Source organism: Rutilus rutilus (genome assembly GCF_951802725.1).
Source record: "Rutilus rutilus genome assembly, chromosome: 15".
NCBI classification, from domain to species: Eukaryota; Metazoa; Chordata; class Actinopteri; order Cypriniformes; family Leuciscidae; genus Rutilus; species Rutilus rutilus.
In genome coordinates, this window is record NC_140220.1 from 8,525,050 (window position 1) to 8,543,441 (window position 18,392).

Sequence of the window (18,392 nt, forward strand, 5' to 3'; positions counted from 1 at the left end):
TTTATCACTGTTCTTATTACTGACTATAGCATAGAATAACTACAGCTCAGATGATGAAACCCCTAAAGCACTAAAACTCAAGGATTCATTATGTTATAAAAGCTCCTCCTGTGGTGGATGCCAAGATACTTTTTATTCTGTTCTCTTCTCTCATGGTGAAACATTAAAAAGTGGTTTTACTTCCCAGTACTAGTTGTGTTCAGAAATTCCTGCAATGTTATGAATCACACTGATGCCAAATCAATATACCGTGCCAAACGTGTTTGAACTGCATTGCGTGTGTATTTATGCGAGTACGAGTATGTGAGAATACAAAGGTACAGAGATATTGTTTCGTGTGTATGTACTTATCCTAGATTCTAACATGATTAATAATTAACTTTGGGCTCAATTTTATCCTGTAATCCCAAATATGGCAATGGAACTTTAATCAGACGTCAAGAGGAAGGTGACATCCCAAAAGAAAAAAAAAAAAGGAAAAAATTGCGAAATCAAGTGCACTGAAGTTCAATCTTTACACCTGACACATGGCATTTCAACATTGAGCAATAGAGTCAATCAGCACCGGACTGAGACGCAAGTTGTCACAGGTAGAAATGTAAGTTTTTCGTATTTTACATTTTTGTATGGCTCTATTTGCTAATTTATATGTGATATTATGTATTGTTAAGCTCCCTTCAGGATTCTAAACACAAAACTGACTATAATCAAATAATATTATTTTGTACTGATACACGGACGCATTTTGGTGATTGCTGAATGTTCACTGTTTCGAACTGAATGCTAGATTGGAAAAGTCAGTCATTCACATTGTTAAAACATTGTTGAGTATCCTGAAGACTGCATGTTGAAAGATTTACTTGCTAATTAGTTACATATTCCCTTTTTGCCATTAAACCACAAATGTAATTACTTAAATGCCTAGAATTGTTTGTTTTCAAAAAATACAGTGTCTTTAGGATATAATACAGACAGAAATCAATGTTGTGTTTTGGTCATAATAATAATAACTCATAATTTCTTAATAAGTAAATGTAATTATGTTCATTTCAAATTCATATTTTTAAATTATATTTTGTTTTAACCAGATTTTAACGCTGCACCTTGGACGCTCTTTTCTTCTGAACATTGAATTGTTGTCACAGTTCACAAAGGTATTGTGGTTAAGTGTCTTTCTTTCTTTTTTGTATACATAATTGTTTACTTATTCTCTAATAATCGTACCCTCTGTCGAAAATTACACGTTGGCATTGCCCACATGTAGATATGTCGTGTTGACATTATTGATGCAAGTAATTGGTTTTTAGAAACATAAGTCATGCGATGTGTATTCAACATTATCATTGAATAATGACTACAATTATTTGACCCATGGAAGAAAGAAAACCATGCCGGGAGATGACCTTTCATTTTTAATACTTGAAGCACATAGATAAAATAATAATAATAAAATGCAATGTAACTATGAAAACTTTACGTGGAGTATTTGAATTTTGAAAGCAAGTTTAATTTTTTTACATAAAAAAAATATATATAATTTTTTTAATATAATTTTAAAATTGTAATCCATTTTCTCTTTGTTTTCTAAGCCAATAGTTTTTCACAGCTGTAAATATTGTATTAATATGTATGAAGTATTTGTGATAATGAATAATAACAAAAATGTTTACTCTGCTCCGCCCTCAAAGTTAGTATAGTATTGGAGGCTTGGAATATAGTCCATAAATTAGACTTTTTTCTTTCTCTCTCTCTCCTTTTTTGGATTAGCCGCTGCTCTATGAGCCATGCAATGATTCTTTTCAAATTTCTACTTACGTGTGTTCACTGAAAAAATAATAGCATATGGGTTTTGAAAGACATAAATAATGAGATTGTTTTCAGCATTTTAGGCAGATCAAAACAACTCAAAAATGCTGTCTTTCTCCCCTAGTTTTCCAGGCAGAGAAGACACTAGAGGCACAAGCATGGGAGAGTGGGGCTTTCTCTCCAAGCTGCTGGACAAAGTGCAGTCTCACTCCACTGTCGTAGGGAAGGTGTGGCTCACTGTCCTCTTTGTCTTCAGGATCATGGTTCTCGGGGCCGGGGCCGAAAAGGTGTGGAGCGATGAACAATCAAAAATGATCTGCAACACTAAGCAACCGGGTTGTAAGAACGTGTGCTACGATCACACATTTCCAATCTCCCACGTTCGCTTCTGGGTACTTCAGATCATCTTTGTGTCCACGCCAACGCTTCTATACTTCGGCCACGTTCTGCATATCCTCCACAAAGAAAAAAAACGGAAACAGCAGATTGAAAGCCATGCTGAAAAGCAAGGCATCAAGCAACTCAAATACACCGACGATCATGGCAAAGTTATAATCAAGGGCCAGTTGTTAGGTAGTTACCTAGTCAGCCTGTTTGTTAAGATCTTGCTGGAGGCTGCGTTTATTGTAGGCCAGTATTACATTTACGGTTTCATAATGATCCCTAAGATAGAATGCTCCCAATCGCCTTGCCCTCATACGGTTGAGTGTTACATGTCTCGTCCCACAGAGAAAACCATCTTTATCATCTTTATGCTGGTGGTGGCGTGTATCTCTCTGCTTCTGAACGTGGTTGAGATGTTCTACCTGATATGCCGCAGGTCAAAGAGACATCGTGGCAAACAGATGTCTGCGTTCTCGAAAGATTTAAATGGATCCAAGGTGTACATCACAGGAACTTCAAAGTCTAGCAAAACTTAAGGGTGAAAAGATTGTTTGGTGTTGTAAGCTTGTACATAGATAAATGAGTATTACAATTAATGTCATTTTGTGATCAATTTGTTTTGCACAGTTTTTGTTTTGCTGTGAAATGAGTATATGTATTTAATGTTTGCACTAGAATGAATGTTGGTGCATGGTATTTAAGGTAATTTTATATGGACTATAACTTCTAACCTTTGTTAAGGTAATGACTTGTCTATGTTCTATCACTTATCTCATTGTATTACATTTTTGTGATGCTCTCTTGGTCTGACAACGGAATTGTCATAAACTTACGTTACACATAGATAATAGTTTATGTAACATACTACAGTTTCATAATTTTCTAAATACTTTCTTCTCTCACCATTTGGTTAAAGCAAACCACGTGGAACTCTATGAGAGTAACCAATAAAATGTGGAAAATAAAAACTGTGAATAATGTAACAAGTCTATGTTTTTTCTTGTTAAATTAAAGTATTGCTCAGCTAATGATGTGTGGGAAGCTACGTGTATTGCTGTTACAGTTTCATTCATTCAGAAAAGAATAAAAGTGATAGTTTACCAAAAATGACAATTTTGTCATAATTTACTTGCCCTCGTGATGTTCCAAACCTGTATGTTTCTTTCTTCTGTTGAACACAAAAGAAGATATTTTAAAGAATGTTGATAACCAGACAGTTGAAGGCACCCATAGTAGTACTGGGCCTATTTTTTTCCTACTATGGAAGTCAATGGCTACCGTCAACTTTTTGGTTACCAACATTCTTTAAAATATCTTCTTTTCTGGTCAACAGAAGAAAGAAACTCATAGGCTACAGGTTTGGAACAACTTGAGGGTGAGTAAATAATAACACATTTTTCATTTTTTGGGTGAACTATCCCTTTAAAGGAGCATCCAAACATATCAATTGTAGCATACTTTAGCTACTCACCCAAACCTCCTCCATGACCCCAAAAATAACAAAAAAGCACGATAAAGACATCATAGAAGTAGTCCATATGTCTCACGTGCTGCTGGAATCTAATTGCAATTTGAATGTGCGCATATTTTACGTTTTTATCTCACAAATATTCAGATATGTCCGTTTCTGACGCGTCAAACTTGGTTGTTTCACGTGTGTCTTTTTACTTGCCTTATCTCCTTTAGTGGTTTATGGAAGAAGAGAACCATGCAGTGTTGATACGACCTTTTATTTTTGGGTGAACTATATGTAAATCTTAATGGGAATTACTTGAAGCACATACATACAAATAAACAAATACAATGCGATGTGACTATTAAAACGCATGTGGGGTATCCTTTTAAATTGTTTGGTGATCTCAAGCTATATATATATATATATATATATATATATATATATATATATATATTTTTTTTAAATAGAACAAGTTTTATAATAATAATGGAAATGTGTTTATTTGTTTGCTTTATAAGTGCATTAGTTGTTTTTCACGGCAATTTAATATTACATTATTCTGTCAGAAGTGTTATTTCAAGTATTGGTGTCTAATTGTCCTGATTTTCAAATGCACTGATGATTTGTGCTCTTCACACGCCCCCCTGTGATGAAAAGACATAACAGCAATGCGAGCCAACTTTTTTTTTTCTCTAGTTAACATGGACACCATCACTCGTAATATTTAGAAATAACCATTCATCTTGCATCTTATAAACAACACAGTATTTTTGCTGTTGTTTTTATGTGTATTTTTATTTGCACATATGACATATTCACAATAGTTATGTTCATAATAATCCCTGAACTGTGTGTTAAGCTACTGCTAAAATAATAGGCTAATGATCATAATAATTAAACTGTGTTCTTCAATTAGCTACCAAGTCAGATATTATAAAACAGATACAATGGCATACATAAGCGATGTAAACACTATTTTTACGTTTAAATCTTGTTTCACCTGAAAAGAAAAGGAAAAAAAAAAACTGTTTAAATAGAATAGAACAGGAAATGGTGGAAGGCTTGAGCTCCAGACATGGGTCTAAAGGAAAAATGATTTCATTTAGCAAAATGTCTTAGTATGGGTTAATTTCTCCATCTCAATCACTGCAGATGGCCTCATCTTGTGCTGGCTCCTACGACCTATCAGATAGAATATTTCTCCTAGATTCAAAACCAAAGACACGCACGCCACAACGAGCATGAAGATAATGAAGATGGTCTTTTCAGTTGGGCGGGATGTAAAACATTGCAGGCCGATTTTAGGGCAAGGGTCTACTTTACAGTCTAGCTGCGCGGGCATCCAAAGGCCAATTAAATAGTACTGGCCTACAATGAACCCTGATTCAAACAAGATAGTCACAAAGAGACTCAACATATAGCAACAAAGCAGGCTTCCTTTGTAATAAATCTTCCCGTTGTCATCAGTGTATTTGGGTTGTTTGACGCCACGTTTCTCTGCCTGGTTTTGTAAATGCTGTCTCAGTTTGTTTTCTTTGTGAATGACGTGCAGAACGTAGCCGAGGTAGACCAGATTCGGGGTGGCCACAAAGATGATTTGGAGCGCCCAGAATCGCATATGGGAGATGGGGAAGGCATGGTCGTAGCAGGCATTCAAGCAACCAGGAGTCTTGATGTTGCAGACCATACTGGACTGTTCATCCCCCCAGACTTTATCCAGTCCAGCCCCAAGAACCATTATTCTGAAGATCAGCAGAACCGTCAGCCAAACCTTCCCAATATTGGTTGAGTGAGACTGCACTTTGTCTAAAAGTTTCGAGAGGAATCCCCAGTCTCCCATGCTGACCTGCAAACGAGAAGACTTCTGAGGTAAAGTACAATATGGGAGAAAAGGAATTACATGGACATACACTACCGTTCAAAGGTTTGGGGTCAGTAAGATTTTTTATGTTTTTAAAAGAAGTATCTTCTGCTCACCAAGGCTGCATTTATTTGATTAAAAATACAAACAAAAACAGTAATATTGTGAAATATTATTCCAATTTAAAACAGCTGTTTTCTATGTGAATATACAGTAAAGTGTCATTTATTCCTGTGATCAAAGCTGAATTTTCAGCATCATCACTCCAGTCTTAATCCAGTGACTCCAGTGTCACATGATCCTTCAGAAATCATTCTAATATGATGATTTGATGCTCAAGAAACATTCATTCTTATTATCAGTGTTGAAAACAGTTATTTACATTTTTATTTCATGATGCTATGATGAATAGAAAGTTCAGAAGAACAGCATTTATCTGAAATCTAAAGCTTTTGTAACATTAAACACTACCGTTCAAAAGTTTGGGGTCAGTAAGAATTTTAATTTTATTTTTTGGGGGAAGAAATAATGAGTTAATGAGTTAAACTGATCAAAAGTTACAGTAAAGACATTTATAATGTTAGAAAATATTCTATTTTAAATAAATGCTGTTCTTTTGAACTTTCTATTCATCAAAGAATTAAAAAAAAAACTGTTTTCAACATTGATAATAATAATGAATGTTTCTTGAGCATCAAATCATCATATTAGAATGATTTCTGAAGGATCATGTGACACTGGAGTCACTGGAGTAATGATGCTGAAAATTCAGCTTTGATCTCAGGAATAAATTACAGTTTAAAATATATTAAAATAGAAAACAGTCATTTTAAATGGTCATAATATTTCACAATATTATTTTTTTCAATTGTTTTTTATCAAATAAATGCAGCCTTGGTGAGCAGAAGATACTTCTTTTAAAAACATTAAAAATCTTACTGACCCCAAACTTTTGAATGGTAGTGAACATATATTTGACAACTCTGTTACTTAGATATTTTATCTATTATTTTTAACTAAATGGTCTTTTAGTTATCACCATCACTTTTAATGGCGTATGTAGTCATTTCCCCTCAAGTTTATAACTGTCATTTAAAATAATTAAATTGTAAAATTGACTAAAGAAAAAAGCTAATGTATGGGTTCTTCTATTATGTACAGTAGGAAAGTTGGTACAACATCAACATTAAAATATGTGGCCTATCAGCAATAAGAAAACATGTTGTTTTAAATAAAAACAATCATTCCAATCATCAGTAAATGTTAAAGTGCAAAGTAGAGTGTAATTCCATTTGCAAGGTTACCTTATTGTTATGATGACAGTTCCTGTGACACTTCTTGTGTGCAGGCGAAAAGATGATATCAGAGGTTTCAAGATCTGATCTTCAACAAGTTTTGTATTTTTTATAAGTGTAGCTTTCATTTAGTGTCCACCCACAAAAAAAAATGGGTGGACACTAAAACAAAAGTAAAAAAAAAAATGTCTTCATTTCACTTCGGGTCGATGAGCACGTATTCAAAATCGCACACTCTCGGATTTAAATAACACCGATCTTTACATTGTCCAGCTTTGCCTCAGGATGTTGCAATACATGAAACCAAAAAAAAAAAAAAAGAAAAGAGTAAGAGTCATGATCATGCGAAATGTGATGAAACTGTCGTTTCCATATACAGCATTTTTCCGAAAACACAAACACAATGTTGAAAGGAAAGGTCTGACATTTTTGCAAAAAATATCTTATGTAATCCAAAGGCCATGATCATTGCAATATGTTATGCTGTTTTTGTCTATGTACAGTAATGGATTTATACAATATAATGTTTTGATATTATTCAGATAACATTTCTGTAAAATTAATTTCAATATGCATGTCTGACCGTGGTACAAAAGCCAATTAAGGATTTATTTGGGTAAAAGGAAAGCAGCAAATATGTAAATATGTATGTTAGCATGCATGTTTGAACTTTGTCCAGCTCTCATGTAGTTTCACCGCAGCTGTTCTCCACAGAAACCATAATTATGGGAGAAAATTGGCAAACATTACTTTTACTTGCGGTTCTGTGAAGTGTACAGTGCAGACAGAATATGGTTGTTCTCACTCAGTGATAAAACAGAAACACCACATGAAAGGACACCCATTTTGGACACAATTTTTATCCTCGTCATCCATTTTTAGATCCCTTTTTATATCATAATTGAAAGAATGTCATGTCTGAGAGTATTTTTATGATGCAAACCACTGAAAGAAGACGAATATGTCCAGTTCTGTGGAGGTATATGCGTCTCTATGGTCATCATGAGTGGGCTAGAGATTTTACTTGGAGAAATGAGAGGTGAAGTTTATGTTGGTAAAATATATAACTACCCAAAAGTCAAATATAGGCTGTAATGTGTTAAAAAAAGAGGGTTTTTAAATGAATGAACCCAATTAGGATGACATGTCAAAATCAAACTTGCACAAATAAATGTTATAAATAGCAATAAAATGCACTAAATAGGCTATATAACTAATTAAAATAATAAAATGATGAATAGTCTGCTACAAAAATGACGTGATTCAACTGTTTTTAGAATCTGTTCATTTATAAGAACCGTCCGGAAAAAAAAAACTTATGAGAGTTTCGTATTAGAGACTGGACCGTTTAAGACGAACAAATTCAAAAGAGTGAATCGGACCTTCCAGACCGAGCCATTTCGGACAAACCGATTCATTAGAATCAATCAGATTTTACAGCACTATCTACGAGAGGGAAAGAGGACTGTTTAAGACGAACAGATTCAGAATGAATCGAAAATGTTACTGTAAGTAAGAATCGTAAAAACATCTTAGCCTGGCCTACTAATGTCACGGCATTTGGTAAAAGGAACCAAGTCCAACTAGATTAACTCACAATACAGAGACCAGTGCCAGCTTCCAGTGATGTCTATATTAAACAACAGCCATTTTAGGAAGCAAAACTTCTTTACTTCTGTTTTCTTTCCTCCCCCCCATCTTATGGTTTCTTTAAACTCTTTTCACCACATTGTTATCTCTAAACCAATGTTGATATATCCTTCTAATGTATCTGTTTGAAAGGATTTGTTTTTATATTTGTAATATTTGGTTTTCAGTCCACAGTTTAATGATCTGACCTCTCAATATGGGGGTGGTTGAAGCGGTAGTAAGCATGTGTTCTCTAAAATGTTGAGTTTGACGTAATTCGCTGATCTTGTTCTTATGAAATTTCCTGTCCTCATGTGGCAAAAAGAGAAAATATTAGGGTCCATTCATCAATTTGGGCTTAGTTAATCTGTCACTGCAAGATGACTTTTCTGTCAGGACCTGAGACAATATTTCTTTTGATCACTTAGGGTGTAAGTTCAAATCTATGGTGAAGTTTCTCAGGTCTTGAGTAAAATATCTTTGTTATTGAGTTATCAGTTCAAATGATTGCTGTCCCTCAGTTGCCCCCTTTTTTGGATCTCAGTCACGTATGACATGAAAAGTGTCCGTGTTCATGTTTTGTAAGCAGAAATTACTCAAGTTCTTTGTCAGGATGACTGTCCGCAGATCTCTCTCCCACAATTACACATAATGAAACTCCTTTTTACTGGGAGATTACACAAGGCTTTACTGTACTTGAAAATAAAGTGTCAAGTGTTAAAGGTTGTCAGGGTCAATCTGTGATTTATACAGAGAATTATCTATCTATCTATCTATCTATCTATCTATCTATCTATCTATCTATCTATCTATCTATCCATCCATCCATCCATCCATCCATCCATCCATCCATCCATCCATCCATCCATCCATCCATCCATCCATCCATCCATCCATCCATCCATCCATCCATCCATCCATCCATCCATCCATCCATCCATCCATCCATCCATCCATCCATCCATCCATCCATCCATCCATCCATCCATCCATCCATCCATCCATCCATCCATCCATCCATCCATCCATCCATCCATCCATCCATCCATCCATCCATCCATCCATCCATCCATCCATCCATCCATCCATCCTCATTTCATGCATTGAAATTGGGATTCGTGTTTTATAAAGGCTTGTTTCAGATTAGGAAATTACACTAAAAAAATTAACAAGGAAGGTTGTGCACTTGACATAATATATTTATATTCAATTTACTTATAATAATTGTGTTTGTTGACTTTAAATGATTTTTTCTATTAAGGTCCACGTAATTATGTCTCAACTTAACTCTACAAAATCCTAACGCGTTGTCTAAACACAAACCATTTATGTTAAAGGGATAGTTCACCCAAAAATGAAAATTCTATCATTGTTTACTCACCCTCAAGTTGTTCCAAACCTGTATGAGTTTTTTTGTTCTGCTGAACACAAAGGAAGATATTTGGAAGAATGTTTGTAATCAACAGATCTCGGTCCCCATTGACTTCCATAGTAGGAAAAAAATATACTATGGTAGTCAACGGGGACCGAGATCTGTTTGGTTACAAACATTCTTCCAAATATCTTCCTTTGTGTTCAGCATGAAACTCATACAGGTTTGGAACAACTTGAGGGTGAGTAAACAGTGATAGAATTTTCATTTTTGGGTGAACTATCCCTTTAAGTAAAAAATTCTTACATCCAGAGGGTGGCAGTATAGTGCGACGCCAACTGCCATTTTGCCCTAACTTAATTTGATTGTGTTCAATCTGCTTAAATATATATAAAATTTAAGTTTACTTAATCCATTTGTGTTGGATTACATGAATGATTTGTGTTGCATTAACTGAAACTGGACGGTGCTTGTTAGTTCCCAGCATGCTTTGCAAATGGTTGAATTAAGAGAAAATAAATGTTAAAATTAAGTGTTATTTTATGTTTTTTTGAGAAAATGAGAAAAGGGGAAGACTTGATAGTGTGTAATTGTGTTTAATGGTCAATTACATTGGAATTATTAGAACCATTTAAATTACAGTGTGTTACCATTGTGGAGAAGAGTGGAGCATTTTGTTTGGCTGTGGACTGATTTTGTTAGGCAAGGCAAGGCAAGTTTATTTATATTGCACATTTCATACACAATGGCAATTCAAAGTGCTTAACATAGAAGAAATTAAAATAGTAAAAGAAATAAGAATAATTAAAACAGTTTAGAAAAATTTAATAAAATACAGTACAAACAGTCGGACGAGCATTGGCACAGTGCTCATTCAGTAAATGCATAGCTAAACAGATGTGTTTTGAGTCTGGATTTGAATATGACTACTGTAGGAGCACATCTGATCTCCTCTGGAAGCTGGTTCCAGCTGCGGCTGGCATAATAGCTAAAAGCGGACTCGCCATGCTTAGAGTGAACCCTTGGTATTTCTAGCTGATATGATCCTAATGATCTGAGTGATCTGTTGGGTTTATATTCAGTGAGCATATCTGCAATGTATTGAGGTCCTAGGCCATTGAATGATTTATATACCAGTAATAATACTTTAAAATCAATCCTAAATTTAACTGGGAGCCAGTGTAAAGACCTGAGGACTGGTGTGATGTGTTAATATTTTCTGGTTCTGCTCAGAATCCTGGCGGCAGCGTTCTGTATGAGCTGCAACTGTCTTATGGTCTTTTTGGGAAGGCCAGTGAGGAGTCCATTATAATAATCCACCCTGCTGGTGATGAAAGCATGCACAAGTTTCTCTAAGTCTTGTCTGGAAACAAAGCATCTTATTCTTGCAATATTTTTCAGATGATAGTATGCTGATTTAGTTATTGCTTTGACATGACTACTGAACCATTAGCATGACTACTGAACCATTGGCAGTTGTTACTTACAACTGCTTTGGTTGAAAGAGCATGTAAATCTTAGCATTTAAGATGATAACATGTGCTACTGCTAGCAAATAGCTAGCTGTAATCTATCAATTTAATTATGTGTTACAAAAATAAATGAAATATTAATGGATACACCTGGAACTCCTGAATCATGTCAGGAAGCCTTTAAAAATTCTTTTTGAGACTACTTAAATTGGGTCGCTTAAAATGACTTAATTCCATGATGTTGAAGTTACATGAACAAATTATGTTAGTTTAACGTAACCCAGTTTTTTCAATCACAAAGACCTGACATGAAAAGTGTCCGTGTCCATGTTTTATAAGCAGAGATTACTCAAGTTCATTGTCAGGATGACTGTCCGCAGATCTCACTCCCACAATTACACATAATTAAACAAAAATGCAAATCCTTGAGAAATAAAACTCCTTTTTACTGGGAGATTACACAAGCTTTTAATTGAAAATAAATTGTCAAGTGTTAAAGGTTGTCAGGGTCAATCTGTGATTTATACAGAGAATTATCTATCTATCTATCTATCTATCTATCTATCTATCTATCTATCTATCTATCTATCTATCTATCTATCTATCTATCTATCTATCTATCTATAGCTGCAATTCTTAACTTAAAATTTGTTGAGATAACTTAATTATCCAACTAAAGTTAACTAAACTTACTATTTTAAGTCAAGCACAAACAAGTTCTTTTTTAAGTTGAAACAACACATTACTTCTTATTCTAATGTTGAATTTTAAGTTGTGATAAATAATCACAGCACTCATTTTTTACAGTGTATCTATCCTCATTTCACGCATTCAAATTGGGATTCGTGTTTTATAAAGGCTTGTTTCAGATTAGGAAATTGGGATATGGCTAGAGTTTTTTCAATGACATAGAACTTTTAAATCTCGGGTTGATTCTTATTAAAACTAAGCTTTTTCCTATTATATAAAGGTTCTTTTTAAACCTTTTACTATGACTTTAAATAGGCCTACATAAAGTTTAAATAGGTTATCCATCATACAATAATATTCCATAAAAACTACAATTATCTAAACAAAGTGGGAAATAATCATAAATAAATGATAAATAAAGGAATAAATCAATTTCCTGTGTGTGAAAAAAAACCCATACATTTTTACACAAATAATGACCGTTCCTCAGTTGTGACGCCTTTCCACCACATCTAACAGTTTTGTCAGAAGTTGTCTTAAAAGTCAATGTACTTATTTACCAAGGAGACTTGAGATTAGGGTAAATATGTTTTTTTGTTTGTGTGCAAGTTTTCATCAAGCTTTATTAATGTCTGCCAAAACTGTTTTAATAGTGTAATTATACATTTAAGTACCGAGTAATAATAATGAACTACATGTACCTAGGGTTAGGGTTAATGCTACCGATCCACAATCTGATAGCCTACAGACTTGTGATGCTGCCTGAATCATAATCACACCATGTTCTTTCATAGAAAGAGTGAGCCTGGTTTCTCCCAAGGTTTTTTTTTCCTCTATTTTGTCACCTAATGGAGTTTGGGTTCCTTGCCACTGTCGACTTGCTTAGTTGGGGAAACTTATTCAACAATATTATGGATCTGACTAGCTGGTACTACTGGATAAAAACTGAACTGAACTGGACGATGACATCACTGTTTTCTGCAGAACTGCTTTATAGATGAAATGAACTCATTTAATAACTGATGTTCTTTACCACGAAACTGAATAAACACTAAACTGACTTCAGCTGAACAATGACACTGTTTTATTTTAGAGCTGCAGCTGAAATTAACTCTGTTTACGTCATTGAATAATTTTCTTGTTTTCACTGTAAAGCTGCTTTGGAACAATCTGTAAAGCACTAAATAAAGGTACTTGACTTCACTTGGTTTAGGATTAGGGTGTGGTTTAGGTTTGTTGTGTGTAATTATGCACAATAATTACTATAGTAACTACATGTAACGTGTTACAAGGACACTGTACAATAAAGTGTTACCAAATATTGTTTCGTTGTAGGCTATTCATTAAGCTGAAACTTGTGTCCTTGCTTATAGAGGACAATCCCTCTGGAACAATCAGTGGTTAAGTCAAAGACACAGCAGTGATTGTCATTTCTCAAACCCAGCACATAACCAGCCCTGATCTTTAGCCACTACACCACACCACCATCACATAGATGTTGTTTCCACCTAGCAACATATTCAAAGCTGATGATTCAGACAAATTTCGCTAATGTGTGAAAGTGTGTTGCAACTAGACTCATGATTCGACTACTTCTAAGAAGAACAGAAATCAAGAAGTGATAAATGACTGGTTAAAACTGGTTTTCTTTATCAGAGAGTTGGGTGGAGCTTTCAGTGTTCGTTCAGATATAGGCAAATCACATGTCATGTATAAGATGAATGACTGAATCTTGTCTGACTTCATCGAAAGCGACCGGTATTTCATAAAGATACCGATGTTTTATTGTAGAATAGTCTTTAAATCTCAACAAACTGAATAAGAAAATAAGCTGATTTAAATACATACTTGCGAGTGATTTTAAAAAAATATATTTTTTTACAATCATTAGTAGTAGTTGTTGCTTTACGGGAAATTACCATTTGGACTCTTCATTCAGGTAAGAATATTTTGGGATTTGTTGGAGTATGATTTTAACAGTTACATATTCAATGCATTAATTTAATATAAAATATATTTAAATAATTAACAAGATAGTTATTGTTAACTGTTTGGACCCACTTTATATTAGGTATCTTTAACTACTAACATTTAAATAAATCAATAGATACAATGCACTTATTAAGTACATACACGTACGAGCGGAAACCAGGGACAATGTGGATATTACGTCATGTGATGTCAAGTGAACAGGGACGAGCCATTATTTAAAATAGGAATTTCTCTGAAATCTTTGGGAACTTTTGGGATATTGTAAGTACGCAACTGCAGGAAATATATCACACTGTGCAAGTGATTTTTGGATGTTTTATTACAAAAATCTTACATATTGTAGCTTTAAAAGTTTAAGGCAGCAACTTTTTTACAGTGATGTATTAATTTCTGTAATTACATCTATTACATCTGTTACACTGCATACCTTTAAACACCAAACCTGTCCCTAACCTTACCCGTATGTATCCCACTTCAATAGCAAAAGTGTTTTGCTATACAGCATGTTGTTCTTATTTGTATTTTTATTTTTTGCTGCAAGTACATAGCAGTTAAAGACACCTAATATAAAGTGTTAAATATATTTTGAATATCGTTCATAAAACATTTCTAATATATATATACATATTACTTTGGTCCCCCATCTTATCTGTATGAATTCTTACAGAAAACATTCTAACTAGGAAGTAACTTTCCCTCAAAGGTTTCAGATTGGTTAATAACCCAAAAATTGTCTTTTTGATTGTGTCCTAAAATGTATGATTTTATATGTCTACAGGTTGGGGACAAATACTCTGAGCTTACAAGGCACAACGTTTTTTCTTGCCCATTTAATTTGGTGAGTATGACATTTCTATAATGGATGAGATGCAAATGCTTTAAATAAACTGGAAAGATTTTTGGGAAGTGAGAACATTACAGCAAAATGGCCAATGTGTTGTAAAAATCTCAGTCGCTGTTGTTGTCTTGTAACATTCATGGTGGAACTAAGGTGACAATTTACACATTCCTTTACCCTTTTGATTAAAATAAGTTATACTTGGTATTTTTGTCTTGTTTCCAGTCAGAATATCTAAAAATGCTCAAATCAAGATGCATTTACTAGATTTACTGGGGGGGAGGGGGCATTCATTTTGCATTAATCTGCAAAAATATCTGCCAATGGGGTCAGAAAACTAATCTGAATTCAAACAGAAACAAGAATATTTTCCTTATCCCACTGGCAGATCATTTTGTTTGTTTTAAAACCCTCCTATTACCTTCGGGGTCGATTTGACCACATTCAGTGTTTAACGTCTCTAAATACATAATTAACAAAAACATTTTTGCTTCATATTTAAAATATTTTCTGGGTAAACATAAAGTTAACATGATGATATGTTTTCAATGTTCTGTACACATTTTGTAGCATCTGTGTTCTTTGGGGTCAATTTGACCCCAGGCTCATTTTGCTGTATAAAACATATACGAAATATATCACACATTGGTGATTTGACAAAAAATCACACATTTGTTTTGGTTGGTTTGGATAATATTGAGGTCATTATAACTTGAGATTTTATGATCTTCAAAAAACTTCCCTCTGCTTTAGGGCCGTAACCTAACATTACCATATACGTAAGTCTACCTGAAGTGTGCGAGAGCCACTGATAGTTCACACGATATAGTGGAGGGGTGAATCATACAGTAATTCTCACAAGAAATTAGATATTTCCAGTGCCAATTAGATATTTCCAGGGAAGGGAAAACATAATTCTTGCAAGAACTTTGATATTCTTCTCTCTTTATGCTCTCTCTCAATTGAAAATGATCTCTAAGCAAAGGTTTTCTGTCAATTAGATTTTGTCAGTTCTTTGAAAGTGACAGTGACAGAGGAGAATGTGTCTGAGAAAGAGGAAGACCCTGATTATGAGGCATCCTCCTCAGATGAGCATGAGACTCCTAGTGTTGACCCTCATGTTGTCTAGCAGGTAAATTACCTTCCAAAAATGGACCGTTACTATGGTCCCACTTCCCACTTGAATGACAGGGTACAGCTGTGGCCAAATTTGAAAAGTTTGCTGCTTTAGTTGTTATGATGTTGATTCACATTTTTCTAGATTATTGTGCAGAGTGATCAGAGGCATTTTACATATTTGCAAAAAGCTTTATCACAAACCCCAAATTTCACTGTTTTTGTCCTTGGCACCAAATGACCAGCTAACATAATTTTACCAATCATATCATCGGCACATGATTGCTAAGAAGTGCTTCCAATCAATGTGTTCTTGTATAAGCAATGGTTTCCTCCAAAGAAAGATGTGCAGCCATCATCTTTGCATCAAAATGGCCTCACGTGTAAGGAAATAGCTGCAAAGAATTTTGCACCTGAAAGAACCATTTACCAGATCATCAAGAGCGTTTCAAGAGGTTCGGCTGCAGTGAAGAAGGCTTTAGGACATCCCAGAGTGTCCAGCAAGTGCCAGGACCTTCTCCTCCTGAGGAATCAGCTACAGAATTGTGCCACCACCAGTGCAGAACTGCTCAATATTGGCAGCAGGGGGTGTAAGTGCATCTGCACACACAGCGAGGCCAAGACTTTTGGACAACGACCTGATGTCAAGAAGGGCGGTAAAGAAGCCACTTCTCTCCAATAAAAACATCAAAGATTGACTGAAATTCTGCAGGAAGGACAAGAATTGGAGAGCAGAAGACTGGCGCAAAGTTATTGTATCTGATGAAGCATCCTTCTGACTGTTTGGTACATTTGGAAAGTCGATTGTCCAGAGAAGAAAAGGTGAACGCTACCATGAGTCCTGTGTCGTGCCAACAGTGAGGCATCCTGAGACCATCAATGGGAGTGTCAAATTGACCCCAAACCTAACCTTGATAACAATATAATAATATAAAGCTATTAAAACCAAAAATATATATAATTTTATGTCAATCAGTGATATTTTATAGTGATTTGCTAATTTGTTCATAGTCGTGCAGTAGGTATTCTGGATGTATAAGGGGCGGGGGTGGGGTTGGTGGTGTTTTATTTAAAGGGATATTTAAGTAGTCGACAAAGAAGTACCTGACTTAAACCTTTAAAAAAAAAAAAAGATTTGAGGGTAGATTTGAGGGTAACAGGAAGCAAAAAAGTTTTTTTTTTAGTTTTTTTTTTCAGAAAACAATGTTACTCATCTAGTAAATGCATCTTGATTTAATCATTTTTATATTTGGACTGGAAACAAGACAAAAATACTAAGTAGGAAATGCCATTTTTCAGTGTTTTGCTTATGAAGTGTACACACTAAAAAACGAAGAGTAAAAAACTTTGATAAAAAAACGGCCTAATTTACTTGATTTCACTCTGCTAACCTCCAATTGCTATATTTGTGATGATCACCATGTATTCCTATAAAAAACGAATTGTGTATAATTTAGTGTAAATCTCCTATCTATCCTCCAGGGAAGCCCTGAGCAACCAATCATGGGAGATTGGGGATTTCTCTCAGCTTTACTGGACAAAGTACAGTCCCACTCCACCGTCATCGGCAAGATATGGATGGTCGTCCTTTTCATCTTCAGGATCCTGGTGTTGGGAACGGCGGCGGAGAGCGTGTGGGGTGACGAGAGATCCAACTTAATATGCAACACCAACACTCCTGGTTGCGAGAACGTGTGTTACGACTGGAAGTTCCCCATCTCGCACATTCGCTTCTGGGTCATGCAGATCATCTTCATTTCCACTCCGACTTTGCTGTACCTGGGCCACGTGGTGCACGTCATCCACCAAGAGAAAAAATTGAGAGAGGAGCTGAAAAGGAACCCGATGTCGAAGCAGCCAAAATATACAGACGCTAACGGGAAGGTTGCAATCAAAGGAAACATGCTGGGTACCTACTTGACCCAGCTGTTTGTAAAGATCATTTTAGAGGTGGCTTTCATCGTTGGACAGTATTACCTGTTTGGATTTATCATGGAGCACAAGTTCCACTGTGAGATCTCGCCCTGTACGGTGAAGACAGAGTGTTTCATGTCTAGACCCACAGAGAAAACCATCTTCATTATCTTCATGCTGGTGGTGGCTTGTGTGTCTCTGGCCTTAAATGTTCTAGAAATATTATATTTGCTTTGTAAGAGCATAAGTGGGAGGAATAAGAAATATAAGAATAGGCCTATAATGCATGCTGGAGATCCCCATTATCGTTCACCTTTTATGGTAGAACCCAGTGCTGTTGATGGAATGAGACACAATGAGTTAAACATGGCCTTTCAGAACAGGTGCGGTCAAAGAAAAGGCAGTCTTGATGGAGCCAAAACTGATCTATAAGGAAAGTCCTTGTGTCATATTCTAGCACCTATTTCTGGGAACACTTGTAGGAAAATACATATAGGCTAGCTAATATAATCAACTTTATTAATATAAGAAAGAAATATTAATATGATAAATTATTATCAAACTTAG

The 18,392-nt window shown here is 35.1% G+C and overlaps 2 protein-coding genes across 2 annotated transcripts; one reads left to right on the forward strand and one right to left on the reverse strand.

The window, feature by feature from the left end:
* Positions 1-500: 500 nt before the first annotated feature.
* Positions 501-18,392, forward strand: LOC311304426 (gap junction alpha-1 protein-like). Its single transcript, XM_084431422.1, has 5 exons — positions 501-598; positions 1,089-1,154; positions 1,931-2,717; positions 14,736-14,795; positions 17,394-18,392. The coding sequence occupies exons 3-5, from the start codon at positions 1,965-1,967 to the stop codon at positions 18,255-18,257; spliced, it is 1,677 nt and encodes a 558-aa protein (XP_084287548.1). The 5' UTR covers positions 501-598; positions 1,089-1,154; positions 1,931-1,964; the 3' UTR covers positions 18,258-18,392.
* Positions 4,453-6,951, reverse strand: gja12.2 (gap junction protein alpha 12.2). The gene is made up of 2 exons (XM_084432914.1): positions 6,812-6,951; positions 4,453-5,492 (listed from the first exon to the last, which is right to left on the reverse strand). The coding sequence occupies exon 2, from the start codon at positions 5,484-5,486 to the stop codon at positions 4,749-4,751; it is 738 nt and encodes a 245-aa protein (XP_084289040.1). The 5' UTR covers positions 5,487-5,492; positions 6,812-6,951; the 3' UTR covers positions 4,453-4,748.

What these genes read in the sequence shown, in the direction of transcription:
- LOC311304426 (XM_084431422.1), top strand. Translation starts at nt 1,965, where the DNA reads ATGGGAGAGTGGGGCTTTCTCTCCAAGCTGCTGGACAAAGTGCAGTCT. An exon ending in CAGGAACTTCAAAGTCTAGC is followed by an intron (nt 2,718 to 14,735) that starts AAAACTTAAGGG and finishes ATATGTCTACAG; the next exon opens with GTTGGGGACAAATACTCTGA. An exon ending in TTTCTTGCCCATTTAATTTG is followed by an intron (nt 14,796 to 17,393) that starts GTGAGTATGACA and finishes TCTATCCTCCAG; the next exon opens with GGAAGCCCTGAGCAACCAAT.
- gja12.2 (XM_084432914.1), bottom strand. Translation starts at nt 5,486, where the DNA reads ATGGGAGACTGGGGATTCCTCTCGAAACTTTTAGACAAAGTGCAGTCT.